This window comes from Penaeus chinensis, chromosome 9, assembly GCF_019202785.1.
Source record: "Penaeus chinensis breed Huanghai No. 1 chromosome 9, ASM1920278v2, whole genome shotgun sequence".
In the NCBI taxonomy this organism is placed as follows: domain Eukaryota; kingdom Metazoa; phylum Arthropoda; class Malacostraca; order Decapoda; family Penaeidae; genus Penaeus; species Penaeus chinensis.
This window is the reverse complement of record NC_061827.1, coordinates 10,849,751-10,872,250: the sequence shown is the minus strand read 5'-3', so window position 1 is coordinate 10,872,250 and position 22,500 is coordinate 10,849,751. Positions and strand designations below refer to the sequence as shown.

Sequence of the window (22,500 nt, the reverse complement as noted above, 5' to 3'; positions counted from 1 at the left end):
CATTACGAAAAGAAAAGATTGCACTTTCTCAGGACAGATCAAGGTTAAAGATAACTCGGTTCTCTCTTTAAACATGTCTTTGACTGCGTCTACCTTCCCTCATTTTGCGGATTTTATGTTTGTCTGTCTGAATCTTCCTGTTCCTATCCACTTTCCCCCCTTCATTCTCCCCCACAATTCGTCACACCAAGTGTATCATCGTCACACTTCGAGTCCTATAATAGTTAATAAGAGCCTTTCGCCTTTCCCAATGCAGGTCCAATACAGATCGTATTACACTCGCATGCAACATCTTCATCAAGAGCAGCGTTACGTAACAGTCACCAGTTCGCGTATCCCCGCCGGCGACGCTGTGGGCGGCGAGGAAGGTGCGTGACCGGAGCGGAGCAAGAGTTAAGAGGGATATTACTAACTTTATGAGTATCCGCAGCAGTGTGGAGAGCTAGCGATCCGCGCAGAGGCAGGCTTGAGAGCGACAGTGGCTGGACGGTATGGCGAAAGACACACCACTCTGTTTGTTAATAACATCCCCGGCCAGTCGTCGCCATGGTAACGGCGGGACGCGGCGGCCACCACTGTGGTCACCCAACATAGCTCGCGGCGCAGCGAGTCCTTGTCAAGGCCAGCCTCGCCGAACTGACCTGACCCACGCTGCCGCTCCAATACAATGGGTGAAAAAAACACCATGCACCAAAATAGGTTTCTATGATACAACCGTTACGAAATCCTCCTGGAATTAAGCTTTTGATATACCCATTTTGTACAATGTTGGTTTTCAGTCATTGTGTTAACACAATAAGAGTATTTCTATCGTTTTACAAACGTATAAGGAGACGATAACATCCGACCACAAAATTCAAAGACAGGCATATTACAAAATGAGTGAACAGTAATGCTGAACGTCAAGAACATGTGTGTTTGTTATGCATCATTCACATATATACATAAAATATACTTATGCATGAGAGTATATATACTACATAAGCCATATATCCATGGGACACAGAACGGGAACCACTTTCAATTTTAATAATAAAATGTTTAATGTATTTCATACATAATGAATTCCATAACGTACGACTCACTGCACAGTTTTATAGTATCAAATCTCCAACCTACTAACAGGAGACCTCCACACGCCTTCTCCCCAGCCCTCTCGCACGCGGATGTGGATCTCTCCCTTCAAGTGGTGGTGGGTGGGGGCGGGGGAGGGCAGGGACGAGAGGGGTGAAGGGTGAAGGGAGGTGAGTCAGTGAGAGCTGATCCAGCGCCGTACAAGGAACCCTGACAGATGATGATCGCCACTCGAGCAAGTTGCAGCCTCTTGAGCTGTGCTCCTCTCACTCTCACACTCTCACCCCTGCCCCCACCACTTCAAATGCATCTTCCTTCCCCCACCTACCCCCTCTCTCCCTTTGCCGCATGCGGGCATTAATCCAAGCTCGCCCCGCCGGGCAGACGTGCGGGATTCCATTAATATAAAACCTTCCCAAACATGATACGGCTTCCCCTCGTTTCCCCATTTTCCCAGAGTGACAGAGCATGTCGGCGTTATGGAGGGTCCCGAGCGACGTGATAATTGCCTCATGTCAGTCAGTCACGTCGACCGCTCTTAAAACAGGATTCATTAACCGTCGAATCATCCTATTCTACAATCTTGTTTATGGTAGATGAATTACCAAAACAAGAAACAACTCTATTAGAAAACTTTTTTCATAATAAAATGAAAAATCTATTTCTAACATTTATTCACCCAAATATCAAATAAACAGATAGACACGCGTTACGCTGACGCTACACATACATAACGGGTTTTGCCATGCTTGCTGCGCCCAGAAGAGAGAGAGTGAGCAGAGACCCGGGCCAGAGAATAAGCACGGCGGGGTTCAGCACAACGAAAGGGCGCCGGTTAGGAGACGAAAACACATGGAGCCTGGCCAGAGTTTGGTCTAACGGCCGGTCTAGCCTCTGATCAAGGTGGAGGCGCTAAGAAAGTGCATGTGCCATTAAGAAACGACGCAGTGAGGCCGGGCTACTCGGTCAATACTCCTTGCAAGGCGCGACTCAAAATGCAAGCCGAACTCCCAGGCTGCATCAGAAACTTTTCGCCTCAGCAAAGGCACCCGCAGCGACGCGTGACAATGAGCAGGCCCCGTCTTCAGCACAACGTCCGGGAGATAATGAGCAGGGGGGGTTTCGTGGCATGAGGCAGCACTGATGAGGAGAGGCTGCAATGTGGGGCAGCATACCCCGGCCCTAAAGCGTGGCTGCAGAGCAACACTGCTTTTTGTTCCGCATGTTCTGAGGAGGACGAGCGAAACGAGAGACGATACCAGAGTTTTAGAACACGTATTCTAACTATCCTCTAACGACGTTTATGCAACAACAGACTAGAAGGGTCTTGTGCTATCTACATGTCTTTTGAAACCGTGTATAAGAGCATAATGTGTCGCTGTATGTGCTTCTTATAGATTATTACATCTACGGTACATAATAGTAACATGTAGTAAACCTATCGGAATAACTCTAAACATTTCTCTCTCGTATAAATCCATCCTACTAGCTCCTAATCCTGATTTTTCCGGATATCAACGCTGAGCCCAAATGCGCTACCCGGCGCGTTCCTACCAAAGGACAAGCAGGGCGCGGGGGGAGGGGGAGGAGGAGGCCGAGGGTACTTTGTTCCACCCTTCTCAAGGTCTCGGCGCCGGTCCCAGCACCTGGCCCAGACACAGAACAGGTTACACGCTTCCAGGTAGCTCATTCTGCTACACCTGTGCCGGGGACCTGAACGTGAACGTTTCCCAGGGAGAGTGCCAAATGCCTATCCGCCCACGTGTTCGCCGCACCATGGCATCTTGACATCTGGAGAGTGCGCCTGTTTGTGGAACGTAAAAAACTTCGACGCCAGAATGACTGGCAAGTGGGAATTATAATTGTTATTTACACTTGGTGAGTGGCAGCACTGCCCCAAGATGCCATCTCCTCCAAGACTGCAAAACAAAACTTGAATAATCACATAAACTGTCTACGCGCTAACAAGATTTAAGCAGCAAAAGTTAAGGTAGTTTTCAAATGTCACTTTCTATTATGTCCATTACGTGACATCTTTCGCTGCTGAGTGGTCTAGCGGTAGCGGGAGGGGGGGGGGGGGGCGGAATGAGAGTGGGCGCACAACTAGCTCAACTGAGGTCATGCGGACCATGAATGAATCTGGTGAATCGTGGCCGAGTGCTTCTTGTGGGCCAAAAAAAGGGGCATCTAACGAATGTGGGGCGGAGGCGATTTGGGGACAGAGGAGAAGAAGCAGGACGTTAGAGAGAACCCAGACGACGCATCTTATACATAAGTCATGTGATGGGCCAGGACATATGAAGGGCATATGTTGATAGCTGCGCCCAGTCATGATGGTGGAACGAATAGAAGGAAAGAGAAGAGTAGACAACATCAGAGAATGAGGGGGAGATAGAGCAAACATAGATGTGAGGGAAAGGGAATGAAACCGGGATGAAGGACTGGAGAGAGATGAGAAAGACGACTTCATCTTTTAAAATTAAGAAAACGAAGCAAGCAGTCTCATGAAGTAGGAGACTTTTGCCATGACGTCGAGTCTACCGCACATACAAAACACCCACACGCAGACCCAGAAGACAAGGCGAGATGATGAGCACTGAGGAGGAACCCTAGTGATGAGAACCGTGAGTGATGACCGCTTGATCCCTCTGATGATGATGGAGTGGACGAGAAATAGGTGGTGTGCGAGAGTAGAGGAATCGAGGGCACGGCGTTGCCTGTGTACGAGGCTGCGTCCGCCTGTCGACGGGCGCGATGATAGGCAGACGCGAAAAGATGTGGGTCGAAACACTAATGCAAGAGGGAAGAAAATAATGACCACTCACGATAACTAAAAGGATGGGTGGGACGAAAAAGAGGAACAAACGAGTGCGGGCAACAGCAAGACAATATAACGTGGAAAAGAGGGAAGGACAGGCGTAGATTAGTGTGGCCAAGAGAGCGAGAGGAAGGGAGGGAGGTGACAATGCACACGCGGACGGAATGCAAGGTTCAGCCTTTTTGTCACCAGCTGGTTACGACAAGTGCGGCTTCGGACCTGGGTACAGGGGGACGGGACGGCTGGCCCGCTGAGAGAGACGACTACTGGATTTAAAGGGACGCGGAGCTGCTGAGAAAGAGTGAGAGAATGAATGGCGTGGGTACGGTGGGGCTGGAAACCGAGAGCTGGGATGAATGCCAGCCTCAAAGTGAACATAAAGCTGAAAGGGGGTACGCCGAGGATACAGCCATCACGGACGGCGCCGCCAAGAAAAGAGGCGAGGGACAAGGGAGGAAAGCCTGTTTGTTGTCCTTAGTGCATGACACAAACCGAGACCTCAAGTACTACACAAATTAGATTTACCTTCCGTCAGCAACCTCCGAATTCGTTAACACGTACCTGGAAAAAAAAATAAAAAAACGTAAGTAACATACAACGTCGGAATAACTTTGACAATAATACAGGAGCAGAAAGTCGGTTTATCAAATCAAGCTGACTTCATGATTTCAAAGTACATGTAATGGGCGAGTAGCAGTGATGAAGGAGCGCGGCAAGGGGAAAGGCAGCCGGGAGTGGGTTGTAAGTGTCGGGTGAGGGGTGCCATGTGTGCGTAATGCGGGGGTGGGGGTGGGGGTGGGGGAGAGTAGCAGTGTGGGGGAGGGGAAGCAAGCCTACACAATGGGACATGAGCAGTGACGTTCCAGGCACCTGCGTCCTCTTCTGTTGTTTTCTTGTTGGTCTCTTGTCATACATCAAACCATCCACGGGACGCCATGCACACCATTAATTTCTGATAAATTTTATTCCCAAAGCTTATCGGTTAATATCACCAAGATGATAAAAAGATGAAAGATTCCCAAAGCAAGGCGTGGTGAAGAACGGAGAGAGGGAGAGTTCACCATCGCTTCTGGATGGGAGTGACGAAGCCGCGCGGAAATGTATATAATTTTTCTGTGATGACAGAGCTGCCCGCGTAATGAGGTGACGCCATAAAAGCTCCTCAAGGCTGGTTGCCTGATCGGCGAGACGCAACAACACCGCTCCTGCATCACTGTTCTTCGGATGCACCCACCTTCCGCGTTCTAGAACTTCGATAAAAAACAGTCCCGCATAAACAGATGTGCGCGCGCGCACACACACACACACACACACACACACACACGTAATCTCCCATATGGGCAGCAAACATGATACGTTTAACGAAGCCCACAAACTATAATGCCTCCATAAGCTGACGGGAAAACAAACACCACTACCGCCTGCACGAATCGGGAGCCTTTATGAACCATAATACCGTCATGTTCATAAAGCATATGTAAAAGAAAATGCAGAGGAATACGAGAAGAGTTACTGAATCTTAGAATATGCTAACCATAAACATTATCGCATTTTAACGCATAATAAAATAGCCACGGGGTGCTACCATCAAAGATGGCATTGTTATGAAAATACCGAATTGGCGGCCACTAACGACAACAGACTTACTATATTATCAAGAGCAGGAGAAGGTGGTGAATGAAAAGAAGACGATGTATTGGTGAATCAGGTTAACGTTTAGGGTGTGCGAGTGCCTGAGGAAAATTGAGGGAGAGTAAAGGAGACAAAGGTAAGAGGACTGGGGCGAGACAGGGGAGGCAGAGGGGAGAGGGCTAGTGGGGGCGAGTGGGTGAGGCAGAAGGAAAGGGGGGGACGAGTAGGTAAGGCAGAGGTGAGGGGTGGAAGGGGTGGCACGAGGTGAGTGAGGCGGCCGCACTTTCACCACATCCGGCGGAGGGACACCTGAGCTGGGCTGGGTTCCTGCGGCGACGTGAGAGTCCGACTTGACCGCCGTAATTACTAATGAACTAAACATCCTTTAGCAAAAAGCAAATACTAATTTTCGTAGCTAGAGGAAATATTCTAGGCAGAGGATTCAATCACAGAAAGGAATTACTTGATACACTGCTTACAATAAGAAAAATGATACGAAACTCCATCCCGATCTCTGATTTAGAATGCGTTCAAGTGTATAAACCTGAGGTTAGTAACCTTAAGCTGACCTCGATTTCGAGCATGAACAACGCCAAGTAAACTGTAAATCAGTTACAACACTAACTAACAACAAATACTTGAAGAGTATATTGTATCTTACAGGACGCCGACGGCAACGCAAAAAACAATTTACACGATGTCACTATGCGATAAAAAAAATAATGAAGTGCCGGCCGGCGTGGGAACACGATAGCTTTTTACGAGTGGGATTCGCAGTGGACATGACGTCACTCCATCAGACACAAACATGACGTCACCGTCTACGCCTCTTCACGGAACTACAAACGAAACCAACATACTGATCTCGCCAAGGCCTAGCGTAACCCATGAACAGACACAAGAGCAGTAGGTGAAGAAACCCTGCAAGCCAGTCGGGCCGATCGATCAGCGTGGTATTTCGGTAATGCAGATGCACAACTCTAAAATAATTGATCAAAACTATGGAGGTGGTGCAGGGGGCGAGGCTTGGGACAGCCAGGGTGGGGAGGAGGTGGGGGAGGAATCCGACGGAGGGAGAGAGGAGGGGGGAGGAATCTAAATGGGGAGAGGGGAAGGGAGGGGGAGGGGCTGAGGGGAGAAGCGTCGGAATGCAGAGGTTAAGGGTTGGTGCCTCAAGGGTTGAACTTGGAATGCAGTGCCAAGGGGCAGGATCACTAAGGGACGCACAGGAGGGGAAGGGGAGTAGAGGAGGATAAGTGGGGAAAAAGAGAGAAGGCGGAGTCGATGAGGTCTAAAGCCCGGGGACGGCAATGCAGGGGAAGGAAAAGCGGGGTCTACGGCAAGGAAGGGAAGAGCAAAAAGTAAAGTGATAGTTATCAGGAAAAAGGGGGACGTATCGTGAGGAAGATAACTGGTTTCTGGCAGAAGCTCTGCAGCGCAAGGACTACACTAACAAAGACCACAAGAAATAGGGAAAAGTAGAGAAGCTAATTTAGCCATTAACTTAATAACATAACCAACGCTTGTTTTCTTCATCTCGGACTAAGCTAAAGGCTATTCGGTTATCCGAACTACTTCCGGATATTCGACACTCGGTACCTGCCCTTCCCATACGCGCCTCAAGCCTTTCCCCTCTCCGCCCCAGAGCCCAGCCCGCCCTCCCGGTCACGCCCATTTCGGTGTGAGGGAAAAGGGCGTTGCGGAATAAATTTACCCCCCCCCCCCTCTCTCTCTCTCTCTTTCACACACGCGCGCGCGCGCACACACACACACACACACACACACACACACACACACACACACACACACACACACACACACACACACACGAAAACCAACGAAGAGACGAGATGGACTAGCCAACAGATCTCGGACAACAGCTTCTTCCTAAAGTGACCTACGTAACAAGAGAAACAGTAATATGCCCTCTTAAGGATTGGTCTCTCGTCTAGACGGCCCTCTAGGGATTCTCTGTGATGACGAGCCGAGTACTCTGCTCTTGAACTATAGAGAAATCCACACGTAAGATGAGACAAAACCGATTCGCAAATTCCGGTTTCACAATAATACTGATACTCTTTATTGATAAATCATTCGTTATTCATAAATTATTTATTACCAAAGAAAAATCATCTCGATCATACCACAGCCATTTTTAGGCCTGCTTCCCCATCCGGCCTTTCGCCACCAATCTGTGGGACATCATCTTTCTTTCACCATCATTATCTGCGATGCCAAAGAAGTAACGTCACCCAGACATCCAGTCTCTACTAGCCCTACTAACCAGACAATAACAACATGGCTTATAATTACGAGGTCACACCCAGCTGGGTCGCTGGATCTCAGTGGTCAGGCCCGAGGGTGAAAGTTAAATGGATGTTTTTGACGATTTGACTTTTCTTTCGCGCAAGCACGTCTTCGATGCGTGGATGTATTTTAGCTCTACAGTCGAAATTCTAAGGTTTACTTACACAACTTCAAAACTAAGATAACAAAATGCCGATCTATCAATTCGCTAAACTGTAACTGACACCACGCCTAAAAAAAATATCCCGAGGCATTCCTATTTCGATTATGACATCCGTGTGTGAGAAAGCGGGCCTTGTGGAGGAGGATCCCAGGCGCTCTATCATCCTCCCCGAGTGCTAAGTAAGTATCTCTGAGGAGCAAGTATTTTTATACCGCAAGTCACATCAGGCAATCCGTGAGACTTAAAAGGAAGGGTTTCGAGCAGGAAGTCCACCTGACAGGCTGTCTGACTACGCTATCGTCATTCATCATTGTCTGTCACCCTGTAATGGCGTCTAATGGCGTTCGGAATGATCTAGATAGGGAGGAGCCCCTCGGCCACGATCGCATATATAACTGTAAATACCTCACCCCAAGCTCCCATAGCCGGAAGGAACGACGGAGAGAGAGGGAGAGACGAAGTTCAGCCCCGCAAACTACACAGGCCTCTGCCCAGCGCGATTCGGAACGAAATTGGTTTGTTTGAGAGTACGCGACGGCGGCTGCCAATACCACCTGCACATTCTTACCACAGCACCCTCCCGCCGCTCCCCTTGCAGGCCCTTTGTGCGGCCAGCCTGTCCCCCGCCGTCCCCTTCCTCCACAACAAATAACGCGGGGCAGAGCAAACACGTCTCCCGGGCTAGGAAGCGTTTAACCCTATCGTCGCAAGGGCCAGAAGATCAAACACTCGTCAACACAAATCTACCGTCAATGTGCCTATTGCCGAGCTCGCCCAAATCCGCTTCACAGCACGAAAGGGGCGACGGACACCCCGGTCCCCAAACTTGGAGGGAGCACGAACACGGGTGGGAAGTGTGTTCTAGTTTCGTTTCCTATGGTGAATGCGATCAGTGGGCTCCTTTCGTTTACTGCTTTCCATGGCCTACGTCTTAATAAGATAAAAAAAACAATTCTCATTAAAAAATCTCATTTCGGGATGTGTTAATCCATAGTGCTATTGCCAAGCGTCTTTTCAGGGAACATCTTCGCCTATTCCATCAGCACTGCAGCGCAGACGAGGGCCGTCGAGTGTTGCTCCTTCCTCGTAGAGCACACCCGAGAGTCTCGAGTGTGTCTGGAAGAGCTCAACCATAACACAAAGCCTCGTAACCTTGCTTTTTTTTTTTTTTGGGGGGGGGGGGGGAGGGGGAGAAAATTACTCTAATAGTTACTTATTAACTCATTAGCCTTTGTTTCAAAGCTTATATTCACACAAATTATCATCAAAGCATGGAGAAAGAACAATGACATTCGAAAACATGATCTTTTATAAAAGTGTACGAAGCGCCATAAATATAATGCTGTTAGCTTTCTTATGCCTTACTATGGAGTAGGACCTCAAACAATAATTACACGCCACTGACATTCATTTAACTACTACACGTATTTCCTTTCTAATAATGTACACTGTATGGTCTCACTAATCACTAAGTAAAATGCCCCTATGGCAGTGAATAAGAGCCTCCTCTGTTTCTGTCCTTTTCTCTTGTCTCCCTCATTACTTCCTCTCTTTTAACGACACAGGTAATGGGGAACCTTCTCAAAAAACAATTGCGACTTGTCGATAGTGATGTAGTGTGCAATAAAGCAATGCCGGCTGACCAAGGATTCCCCTTTGGTCGAGCGAATCTTGTGACATTCCCAGATTCCGCTGTATGAAACTTTCCTCGAACTTCGTGCCTCCCCGCCTGAACCCTCGGACGGAGCAGGATTCAACTGGGAGGGGCGGGGGGGAGGGGGGGAGGGGGGGGTAATCTACTGACTACCTTGCTGCATTTTCGACTGTTTGGGAAGTGGTAAACCTTCCACAGAAAAAAAACACATTAAAAAAAAACCTAAAAAAACTTGAAAATAATGAGCAAGGAACATTGAAGAACAGAACGTGCACTAACCAAACATGAAAAAAAGAAAATAGATAAATAAATAAATAAACTGAGGAAAAAATAAACAACCGCCTCCGTTACACACTTAGTCGAAGCAAGTCAAGGATCGCGAAGAAAATGCACGGTGTTCGCCCAACTCTCGCCATTAACAGACCGAGTGTTAAGGGACGCCAGCCCGCAACAGTTAAGATCAACGCTCTTGGAGGTGAACAGGCAGAGGCTATCTGGCGCATAGGCAGACTAGGATCAGCGAATAAGTCGTTGTTGTTGTATATGTAGGATCAATAGATAAGCAAGGACACTGGTCAAACGCAGAAAAAAAAGGTAGGATTAAGAAGACTAAATCCGAAATGCAAGATGTATAACTGACCTTTCGATCTTCATCAGAATTCATGTCGAACAAATTGCAAGTAGAACAATGAAGGGAAGTACAGGAAAACACACGAATATGCCGATGGACTTTTCGCATTTACTGCCTCATCAGGGCATATGCGAAAAGGCCTTCGGCATATTCGTGTGTTTTGCTGTACTTCCCTTCATTGTTCTACTTGCAATCTTCATCAGAATATGTTATAGTGTAATTACTCCGATGGCGATATAACCTCGAAACGTAAAATTGCAAAACCTGCATTGTGGAACTCATCCTCCTCATTCATAACTTTTTCTACATTTGTCACAAAGAACTCCATTCAGCGGTTCAAATGGCCGAACAAGAAAAGCCACCGAGGGAAAATGAACAGTGACACATTCAATGAAACAAAATAACAAATGCAGCGCGATGTCGTGAGAGAAGCTCCTCCATCTCTCTGGAGGGCAAGGGTTCAATGTCTCGAGAGGGAAAGGGAAGATCAGCTGCGACCTTTATTTGAGGACACCAAACAGTAGGGGGAAAAAGAACGACTAAACCACTAAAGACCTTAATAAAAATTAACGACCGCATCAAAAAGGCAACCCACGCAAGCCACACTCGCAAAACAAGGAAACAAAACCTACAGTAACGGCGACAATGACCATAGCAAAAATAACGTCACAAAACAGGCAACAACTGCACTTTAAAACAGCATCAACAACAACAACAACAACAACCAAACCCACTGGACGAACACCTCAAACTGACCAGGGACGCATTTCTGTCCGGTCCCTCTCGCTCTCGAAGACCATTGGGCAGACACTGAGTAGACACATAACGAGTCTATTGTTGCAACTGCAGGTCGGACCGCTGCGGCGTGACTGACGCTTGTTACCTCGAACGCTCAAAAAAAATGAAAAAAGAAAGAAAAAAAAAAATGGTGGGGGAGAAAGATGACCTAAAAATAAATACAGAAAGAGCGAAATCAAGGGGGGGGGGGGGAAGTCAAAATGACAGAAATGACGAAGCGTTTTCGACTCGCATGATTCGGGCGCGGGGAAAGCAAGAAATGAAACTGACGAACACGAGGAAATTCGGATTCAAATAAAATTAGAAAAAAAATTGTATGATGAAAAAAAAAAATACAAATGGAACGCAAGAAAACAGAAACACAGACAGAGTAATATAAGAAAAGAAAGCGAAATGATAGTAGACGAACTAAAAGAACTACGGAACGAGCCACAGACACCATGAAATGAGTATAAGGTGTAAATTGCAGTAACGTGCAAAGTGCAACGTATAAAGTATAAAAAGCAACGTGTGAAGTGAAACGTGTAGAGTGAAACACGTAAATTATGTAGAGCAAGTGTAAAGTGAAATGTGTAAAGTATAAACAGCAACGTGTAAAATGTAAAGTGAAGTGAATAAAGTGCAAAGCCTGGAATACAAAGCGCAGCAGAAAGTATAAAGCGCAAAGTGTTAATGAGAAACAACACACAGCAGACCAGGAAAAACCCCGCTCACCAGAGACACGTCCGTTACCCCACAGCGAGGCGTTAAAGGGAAGGCAATAAACAAGCCAGAGAAGCAAAAATACCGAAATACGCAAGAAGACAAGCAAGCAAAACAAGAAACAAGCAATAAGCATGGAAACAAATGAACATGTTGAAAAAGGGAAGGAGGGGATACGAGAAAAATGGAAAAGTTGAAAGGAAGAGATTGGGAAGAAGTGAAAACAAAGGAAATGAAAGTAAAAAAAAGGGAAAAACCGGAAGAGAGGATCACAAGAAAATAGAGTGCAAATGAAAGGACTAAGAATGAAGAAAGTAAAAGAATGAAAGAGAAGTGAAAATGCTTAAAAAAAGGGATGAAACAAAAGAGTGGAGAGAGAGAGAGGTGAATAAGAAAGGCATAAGAAAAGGAGCTGAAACAGAGGTGCAAAGGGAAAGAGGCTGGCGGGATGATAAGGCGGCCCTGAGGGATCAGAGCCATATTAATCCCGGACGGTCATTTCCGTTATCTGTCCCAGGCATCACGCCAGGAAATTACGTTGGGAGAAAGGAGAAGAGAAAGGAGAAAGGCGGAAAGAAAGAAAGAAAGAAAAAGAGCTGATAAGCCCGGCCAGGCTACAGAGGACGCACGCACAGGTCTTCCTCTATCTTCCCATCTACGCCCAAACACATGAATACAAAAACAGGCAAAACACAATACGCTTCTATACTTAACATTGTCTTTCCCAGGAAAGTCAAGTCCGTAATCATATATACAAGCCAATTCACATAAACACACACACACACACAAATCCACAAGGAGAGTTCAAACAAACCAACCAACTCAACATTAAGTACAACAAACACAATCTCCCACGGGCAGAGTAGCAACGCCCATCTAATCCCCCCCACCCATCCCCCCATCCCCCATCCCCAACCCCCCCTCACATGCCTTAATGTACATCGTTTTGACGAGGGGGTGGGGGGTGGGGGGAGGGGAAGATGTGCGGCGCTCTGGTGGTGGTGGGTGGGGTTGGAGGGGGAGGGGGGAGGGGGTGCCGAGTGCCGCCCCGTGGTGCAGGCGTCAGGGAAGCCCGACACTGCTACTGGCACTCTATGCGTCAGTGCCACTCATAAAGCACCTCCGTAATAGGGGGTTTTTAATCTCGCTAATGCCCCACCTAATTATCGCACGCTATCACTGCAATCTACAGCCAGAGGTAAGCGCTCGTGTACATTATGGCCAGAGGCAGTATAGCATTTGGTTAGGCACGTGCGGGGGAGGGTGGATGGTTGCATGTACAGTACGTATACATGTATGTGGATATATGAGTATGCATGTTATTTGCACGTATGAATGCAGCGGGTACGTATGTATGTTTGTGTGTATATGTATCTATACGAGTATACATCTTACTCATGTCCAAAACCGGAAAGGAATAAATAATCAGAAAAAAAAAAAAAATTATATCAACATTTTGTTAATTATACCTTCATTAGAATTATTCCTATTTCTGACAAAGATATAATTAGCCAAACATTAATCAGACATCTCTTCTGGTAAAATCATCCAGTTTCATTCTTAGTTTTTTACCCAAATTTCTCACTTTTTCTTTTTCAAGCGTCCGTTATTTCACACAATGCCCTAGAAATTCCAAACACAAATGCCAAAATACGAACACATACGCAAACAAAAAGAAAAAAAACAAAACAGATCGAGTTTTCCCACAGATTTCCCCGATATGACACGAAATACGCCCAGTACCATATCCACTGCAAGGTTTAGGAGGAAAAGCTTTTCCAAGAACAAGCCCTTTCCGACCCGGGCTCCCAGCCCATAAAACTTCGCTAAAAATTACAAGCTCACGCCGATCATGCCTTGACTATGATCCTACAAGGCACGCTTCCTAGCAACGGATCACACGACAAGACGACTCTCTACCGAGGACAGAGGGGAGACCACCCGCGCAAGACCTCTCCCGAAAACCGCACGCGACGCCCGTCTAAAGAGGGCACTCCATCCTGAAGGGCGTCGATTCAATCTCGTTCACCTCACGTTCCCTCTATCTGCATCGCCCTTTAAGAATACCTTTTCCTCCCTTTCACTCTTCCGTGCGCTGCCCCTTCCCCCCTCTCTCTGTTATAACCGAACACCATTGGCGTTTCTTCCCCTCACCTCCAACCCCCGAGAGACTTCTCTCACCCCTCACGTAACCAGGAAGACGGACGGACGGAAGCGCCTACATACATACCAACATATATTAAACATATATTATACATACATATATATATACATATATATATAATAGTTTGAGTCTGAGTGTGCGAGTGAGTTTGTGTGTGCGAGTGAGTTTGAGTGAGTGAGTGAGTGAGTGAGTGACTGAGTGAGCGAGCGAATGTGCAATGCACACTCACATGTGTTTAGACCCTGAAATTCCTGCGCTATATTCCTCTTTTCCCCTCTCCGAGAGAAGATGGCCGTGATTTACATATAAAAAGGTTATTAATTACGAGTGCGCCGACACGGAAATTTCTTTGTTCAGCTAAAGAGGAGGAGGAGGAGGAGGAGGAGGAGGAGGAGGAGGAGGAGGAGGAGGAGGGAGGAGGAGGAGGAGGAGGAGGAGGAGGGAGGAGGAGGAGGAGGAGGAGGAGGAGGAGGAGGAGGAGGAGGAGGAGGAGGAGGAGGAGGAGGAGGAGGAGGAGGAGAAGGAGGAGAAGGAGAAGAAGGAGAAGAAGGAGAAGAAGGAGAAGAAAAGGAGGAGGCGGAGAAAAAAGCGGAGAAAAAAGGGGAGAAAAAGAGGAGAAGGAAACAAGAAATCCGGGTGGAACCCGAAAAGTTGTTGAAAAAATGGAAAAAAAATATAGAAAATAAAAATATCCAAATGAAAAAGAGAGAGAGAGAGAGAGAGAGAGAGAGAGAGAGAGAGAGAGAGAGAGAGAGAGAGAGAGAGAGAGAGAGAGAGAGAGAGAGAGAGAGAGAGAGAGAATGGGGGAAATAAAGGCTTTAAAGGCAAAAGTAAGACAGAAATGAGAGGAAACGGATGGGCTACAAAGCCACTGAAAGGGTTACGGGGAATTAGGTTGGCACGGCGCTTACGGCCTCCGAGTCTCGAGAGCTTACTCGTAGGCAACTGCTATTAGATTACCTTTATTGGGGCGGCGGCCGTGCGCTTATCCATCACTATTAGGGAAGGGGGCGGCGAGAGAGGCCAGGCGTGGCTTGGTTTCTAGTCTTCGTTATGTAGGAAACAGGTGCAGAAGGCAAAATACCAGAATGCCAATAACCCTACAAAACCGCCGACCAAAGACAATAAACAAGCAAACTAGTGATTAAATTACAGAAAACAAACTCGCAGAGTCGTAAGCGGACGGAACAGCCCCACGAGTCGGCCCCATAAATCACGAAAGGTCCCGCGAGTGCGAAGTCCGCAAGACGAGTCACACAGCCCGCTTCGGCCCGCGAGCTCTCGTAAAAAGCCCAAATACAAAACCTTCCGCAGACATGAAACGTCGTGCCAAGAGCTCCTGCGACCCCGCCCCCCATGGCGCGGACCCGGCACTCGGGCACATCACACGCCCGCCACAGCTGCCCGCCCCATCACATATACTTGCGGGCGCATTAAGGGCCAAGCAGAAGTGATTCTCGGTGCAGCTGGTCAGGCATTATTAGCTGGTCTATCACAGCTGGCGTTACATCGACTGCTGGTTCTTCCGATTGCTATAAACACCTAAGATGCATTGAGCAACATTTTTAATACGAAGCGTCACGGGCGAGACGATGATAAAATCAGCTGGCATGATGCGAGGAGGCGAGAACACGAACTCGAGTGAGGGGCGACGTCGGAGGTGGCGCCCGGCCAGGCCATCAGGCACACATGCACGTAATAATGTCCCTCAAGCAAAAAGATGAGCAGTCTCCCGTGACAACCGTCTGTAAATTCCCGCTAAAGAAACATTCTTCAGGTACAAAATCGGTCTTTGGAAAATTATCCTCTTCCAATGAATAACGTAAGTGTATATACCGCTAGATGAACATCGCATCGAAAATGTCATGACCCATAAATCAGTATTCATCCCTGACCCCGCCGTCTTTGGCCAAAGCTGAAGCCATGACTTCAGTAGGCAAAGCTCGCTCGATTTACGCCACTGTCATAAAGCACCCCACGTACGGTGTGTAGCAGAATGCCTGAATTAGATTCACGGGGGCGGCAGGTGTGCGGTAAGGGTGCCAAGTGACATGTAGCTGGGTGGCACTAAAGAGCGCATTAACCCCGCCTGGCACCCATCCCCAAGGTCACTCATTCATGGTAACTAGCTAGCATACTGACCTCGCCTGAAATGTACACGAACTGCTGCCGAACAGAGACCCTTGTCTGCACCCTCGCTGCACATTAACCACAACGCAACATCGACAAATACACGGTTCTATAATCACAGTTTCCGCCGACGAAGTAAAAGTACTAATTTTCCCTCACTTACGCCAAGATATTCACAGGTAGTTTGTCTTTTTGTACCTCTCTACAGAAAACCCCCCCGACACTGATGACATATTTCCCATGTGCTCAAATGAAAAAAGAAAGAAAGAAAGAAAAGAGTATTAGTATTCTCCACTCGTTCCCCTTCAAGGAGACTTCGCAGCGACCACGATGCTTACGATACACACTCGCCTCTCTCCCTCTGATATTAGTAACCCACAATACGTATGCGACATTCACAATCCGCATTCACCGCCATCCCGAGGCTCTGTCACTGCACAGGATGCCCCACATCGCGGGCAAAAACAGACGACTTTCTAAACCTGCGCGGGAAGGCGACGCTGCGCTGCCCCGGCCGGGTTTCTCCTCGATAATTAACTGTAATCTCGGGTCTCCGGGGCCAAATTGCATGAAGACTTCCACCACGCAAAATAGTGTAATTGTTGCCACCGCTGCCGCCGCCCTGTCTGCCTGGGCGACTCCTCGTTAATGAGGGCTTAACAGTGCCGTTGTTTGTTGGCCTCACTATCGTCAAAAAGAAGAGACCCGAGACAGACAGCAAGAAGGCACCGGCTCCTCTCTGTGGTCTCGTATAATTTAGGTCCCGCATGGCAAGTCATAAGACCTTGGCCACGCCAAATTTCACCATCTCCCTTTATACATTCAACAGTCATCACCTAATGGGGCGAATTGAGGGTTCGACACGAGGAGATTGTAAAAAAAGAAAAGAAAAGAAAAGAAAAGAAAAAAGGTTTCAAATAGCATGATGGCAGTGAGTATGCGTGGGCGTGTATGGAGAGTGAGAGTGGCGGTGAGCGTGTGTGTGGGTCGGTTTGTGATGGGCGGCTGGTGTAGGGGAGGGGGGAGCCTGGCGGTGGAGAAATGGAGAAAGAGGGGCGGGGAGGGGAGGGCGAGGGAATGCCTGGCGGTGAAGGAGAAATGGGAAAAGAGGAATGGGGAGGGGCGGTTGGTAGTAGGTGGGGAGGTGGCATGGGCTTTAGAGGGGAAGGGGAGAAGTGGGTTTTAGGAGGAAAGGGAGGGTGGAAGCGACGAAGAGGAGGGGAGGAAAGGGAGGGTGGAGGCGCCGAAGAGGAGGGGAGGAAAGGAAGGGGTGTTGAGGGGGAGGGGGCAGAAGAGGAGGGGTTCTCACGAGCGCGGCCTGTCAGTGACCTTCACCGTATTGATACCACAATACCGCTGCACCGAACTTGAATCTTTTTACGTCACACTGCATCATTGCGTGATCACTGTTCCTAACTCAAGATTACCAAGTATCTGCAGTGCCTCATGAACAGAAAAACAAACAAACAAGAAAGCCATTATTTTTTCACTTGAACTGCAAACTCTCAAAGGGAGATACCTTTTCGTGTGCATCGATCAGCTGAATGACAAAACTAGGCTTACTCTCTACCAGCGTGACTGTGCAGCAGCGATAGTTCTCGGGAAGTTCTACCACTTGCACGAGCGTCAAAACAGAGTGCTTCTCAACACCAATGAAAAGGCTCAGGCACAGTCCTGGATTCCCTCCAAACACTCCTGCCGGAAGCGCTGGAGCCTCGTCGAGCGCCGTGCAAGGGGCGTGTCCCTCCGAGGGCGAGCGGAAGCGTCGGGCAGCGGCGGGGCGGGCAGACAGTGTGGCGGGTGTCGGGTCCCGCCGTCGGAGGACTGGCTGGCGGCGCGGCCGAGGAGGCACGGCGACTCGCGAGGTCCGGACCTGCCGCCTCAACAATCTATTATGGCACTGGCACTGGCACGCTCGTACATCCCTTCTGCTCGAAGACCTCAAGAATGCTTCTTCCCCCCCCACGGGTGCTTTCTCTCTTGCTCCCGTGGGCAAGTCTCCTCTCCATCCCGCTGGCCTATGGATTTTAAGGATTAGCTAACCATTTCCGTGTCTTAACATTTTCCTTTGGGCAACTAATGCACGTGCTTTCCCAGGTGTTCCCGCAGCCAGCCTCAGACCTCCACTTCCATGACATTTCCCCTCATACAAGCACAAAAAATCCCACTACAAGATGAACTGGATAAGGAAGAACTGCTGCATCTTTCAGGCGAAGGCATACAAAAGCAAACACTTTACGCGCAAACTTCATCCTGAGCCGGGCGAGAAGACTAGAGACTATATTTCCTCAAAGGCTCCAAAAAGGCGCAACTGGATTAGGAGGGAGGTAAGTGAGCGGGCAAAAGTCACGGGAGGGGGAATATGGAATGGGAAACAAAAGAAAAAATCAGGAGAGGAGGGAGAAATGGAGAAAGGGGGCGAGGGGTGTTGTGAGACGAGAAAGAGAGAGAAGAGAAGAGAAGAGAAGAGAAGAGAAGAGAGAGGGAGGATAGAGAGAGGAGAGAGAAAAAGAGAGGAGAGAGAGAGAGAGAGAGAGAGAGGAAAGAGAGAGAGAGAGAGAGGAAAGAGAGAGAGAGGAGAGAGGAGAGAGGAGAGAGAGAGAGAGAGAGAGAGAGAGAGAGAGAGAGAGAGAGAGAGAGAGAGATAGAGATAGAGATAGAGATAGAGATAGAGATAGAGATAGAGATAGAGATAGAGATAGAGAGAGAGAGAGAGAGAGAGAGAGAGAGAGAGAGAGAGAGAGAGAGAGAGAGAGAGAGAGAGAGAGAGAGAGAAAGGGGGGGAGAAAGAGAGAGGAGAGAGAGAAAGTGAAGAGAGAGAAAATAACCATACATCCCTCTCCCCACCCCACAACCAAAAGAGAGAGGTTGCCAAGGCATACAAGTAACGAGCAACCCATCTCAAACCCAGTAATTAAGCCTCACAACGAAGTCCCAGAAATTCTAACCTTCAAGACCTCATCAGCCGAGCGGAGTGAAACAAAACCATCTCTACTTGGCCGACACAAACCAAATATTTACTGTTTCAAAGGTAGCACACAGAGGTGGGTGGGACGGGAGTGGGTGAAGGGGGTGGAGTGAGGGAAGGACGGTGGGAGGGAGAGAAAGAGACTAAAAATGAGAGGAGATGAGACGGAAGGGAGGAGCACTTGGTGACTGCCAAGTTAATATCATTACTGCCAGTGCCATACCAAGCAGCCACGCCCCCAGAACTCAGTCACACCCACACCCACGAAAGAGAGAGAGAAAAAAGAAAAGAAAACACATACCGCCACGCCCACAACACCCACAATCCAAAGCCACGCCCTTTCGCTCTCCACCTACTCTAGATTAGCGTTGCCATATTACATCACGCCCCTTCTCGACTCCATTCAACCCACATCAAGCAATGTACCCGATCAACCACGCACCCATTCATTCATAATAGTGTCTCGTAGCCGCGGATTAAAAACCCAGCACGTCAATGATACGTACAAAAGGCCAAAGGGTAATGGTACAGTAATGCACGGCACCCCCCCCCCCCCCCCCCACCTTTTTCCTCCCTTACCTCCCTCTCTCTCTCTCCCCTTCTCTCATTGCCCTTCAATGTCATTAATCATTTGGAGAGTTGTCAGCGAGTCTATATATATATACGCCGATCGCTTAGAGTGCACGCCAAATTAATTACGGAAACACCACGCTCTCCCATTTATCCCTCCTCCCCCAATCTAGCTCGATTCTCTCTTCTTTTCTCTCTTCCTTTCTCTCTTCCTTTCTCTCTTCCTTTCTCCCTGCCTCTCTCTCTCTCTCTCTCTCTCTCTCTCTCTCTCTCTCTCTCTCTCTCTCTCTCTCTCTCTCTCTCTCTCTCTCTCTCTCTCTCTCTCTCATATGCAATCAACGATACCCAAATGCTCATAGAACCTCCATTTTTTATCATATCTATTTATTTTTATTTATCCATTTCTTTACCTCTGCCAGACGTCTGACACAGCCACCCTTCACGCCCCCCCCTCTCCCCTTACCTCCTCTCCATCCCTTTTCGAGCTTATCTCAAATCCGCATTCTCTGGCCGACGGCCGACCAAACGCGGACAACACGGCCTTGTGATAAGCTCCTTCAGCTCCAATTATCCTGAGTCGTCGGCGCACACATCATCGTTCACCCGACCGACGACCGACGACCGACCCGACCGACGACCGACCCGACCGACGACCGACCCGACTCGACTCGACCCGACCTGCCCATCCGCCCAACCCATCTGCCGACTTGCCTCCCGTCAAGCTCTTCCTTGGCGAATAAGATAACAAGAGGGAGAAGGGAAGATGGCGGTAGAGGGTGGGAGGAGGGGCGAGGGAATAAACGAGATAGATAAATAGATAGAGAGGGGGGATGAGAGAAAGTGAGATAAGGGTAAGAGAGTGAGTGCATGACAGAGAGAGAGAGAGAGAGAGAGAGAGAGAGAGAGAGAGAGAGAGAGAGAGAGAGAGAGAGAGAGAGAGAGAGAGAGAGAGAGAGAGAGAGAGAGAGAGAAAGAGAGAGAGTGGGTGAATGACAGAGAGAGAGAGAGTGAGTGAATGCATGACAGAGAGAGAGAGAGAGAGAGTGAGTGCATGACAGAGAGAGAGAGAGAGAGAGAGAGAGAGAGAGAGAGAGAGAGAGAGAGAGAGAGAGAGAGAGAGAGAGAGAGAGAGAGAGAGAAAGAGAGAAAGAGAGAAAGAGAGAAAGAGAGAAAGAGAGAGAGAGAAAGAGAGAGAAAGAGAGAGAGAGAGAGAGAGAGAGAGAGAGAGAGAGAGAGAGAGAGAGAGAGAGAGAGAGAGAGAGAGAGTGAGAGAGAGAGAGAGAGAGTGAGTGAGTGAGTGAGTGAGTGAGTGAGTGAGTGAGTGAGTGAGTGAGTGAGTGAGTGAGTGAGTGAGTGAGTGAGTGAGTGAGTGAGTGAGGGGGGGGGGTCTCCGATAACTGCAGAAAGGGATGGACCAGAACCCGTCCTCCTTCCACGGAACCCGAAATCCGAAATTCCGGCCAGACACGGGGAGAGGAAATAAAGCTTTCAGAAAAGTTGGCTAAAATAAAAAAAATCCGAATGACACTCCAGCTGTCACTGAAGAGGGTTCATAAGTAATCCTGAGAGCACTTGAAGTATCAAAAAGGCAGTTCAACTGTCAGAGAGGCTGTTTAGCTTTGAGAAGGGCAGTTCAGCTGTCAGTGGTCCAATCCAAGTGTCAGGAAGGCAGTTCTGTTATCACAGAAATCCCCGATAGGAAGGACTTCTCAATACCTCAAGATGCAGCTCAAATGGAGTCTTGCGATGGTTGTAAAACGAGCGAGTCCCTGAAACGCCGAGACAGGTGGAGTGGCGGTGGGGTGATTTGGTGATTGCATCGAGACACTCGCTAGAGGAAGTGCTACACTGGCAAGACGTGAGAGTGAGGGCGAGGAGGCTGACGGGGACATGTGGCAACTGTGCGTGGAACAATGCGAGAGAAAACTGACGGTGATTGCCCTCGAGAGCACTTCACTGTCGCGGCGACGCTGCCTCACTCCGCACGCCTCGCCTCGCCCTCGAACACTTGGCCCGCAGGCGACGCCGGCAAATGCATAGCTCACTGATCAACAAGCTGGAAGTAACAGACCCATAAATAAACGAAAGAAATCGACTCACAAAAATTCGACGGAGGAAATTCCTTACGGGGAAACTCCCAACCAGCAGGCCGCGACGAGGGGTGGAGGGTTGTGGTATCTTGCACCAATGAAGTCGGCTTTGGCACTGCGGCCCCGAATGCATTACTAAGATGCTAAAGTCATCCTTCACTTCCTCTCGGCATTAAAATAGTAACGAAAAGAATGGCGCAACGCAGGCGGCAGCAGGATCGACACAGACCCTGTACTGGTCCGGAAATCACAAGCCCCGCGGCGCCAAACGTTCCTGCCACCGACGCTTGTTCTCCTCGCGTGACGTCACAGGCCGGACGTGACACTCCGTTAAACTCGCAAATTCCGTCACTCAACATCCTTCACTCATAAAATCCGTGATTTATTATCACTGCATTTGATTTCTTCTCCTGTACATATACTGAACCACCTTCTACATGTTTCCGAAATACGTAGCAACATAAATTATTCCTGAAACTCCCTCTTCAGAAGACCTGGAAATGTTGCAAGGCCACTCGCTGCTTCAAAGCCAAGTGCACCGGAGGAGAAACAAGCGCAAAGCAAACCAACATACAAGCAGAGAACACTTCCTCGCAGTAAAACAATCACAACGAAAGTCAATGGAGCTTATAAAAACTTGTTCTGGATCCGCGCACAGCCTCTACGATTAAAAAAAAAATATATATATATATAAACCTCATAATTTATCCCGTTTCATTTACCCAATCAGACACGCTCCAGCTGTTTCTTTTGTTTGTTCGCCAGTTACCTTAGATGCCCCCCTTGTATTTTATTCGCT

At 48.4% G+C, this 22,500-nt stretch overlaps 1 protein-coding gene across 5 annotated transcripts in view; it reads right to left on the bottom strand.

The window, feature by feature from the left end:
• Window positions 1-22,500, bottom strand: part of LOC125029091 (neuroglian-like) — a 120,565-nt gene that overhangs the window by 34,074 nt on the left and 63,991 nt on the right. For 2 of the 5 annotated variants that reach the window (XM_047618867.1, XM_047618866.1), the window contains exon 1: window positions 21,712-21,853. The exons of 2 other annotated variants lie outside the window; for them this stretch is intronic. In XM_047618867.1, coding sequence (XP_047474823.1) covers window positions 21,712-21,834 — 123 coding nt within the window. In that variant the 5' untranslated portion in view covers window positions 21,835-21,853. Of the gene's footprint in view, window positions 1-4,417; window positions 4,455-21,711; window positions 21,854-22,500 lie in introns of those variants that run through there. One more of the 5 variants, XM_047618870.1, reaches the window with a different exon arrangement.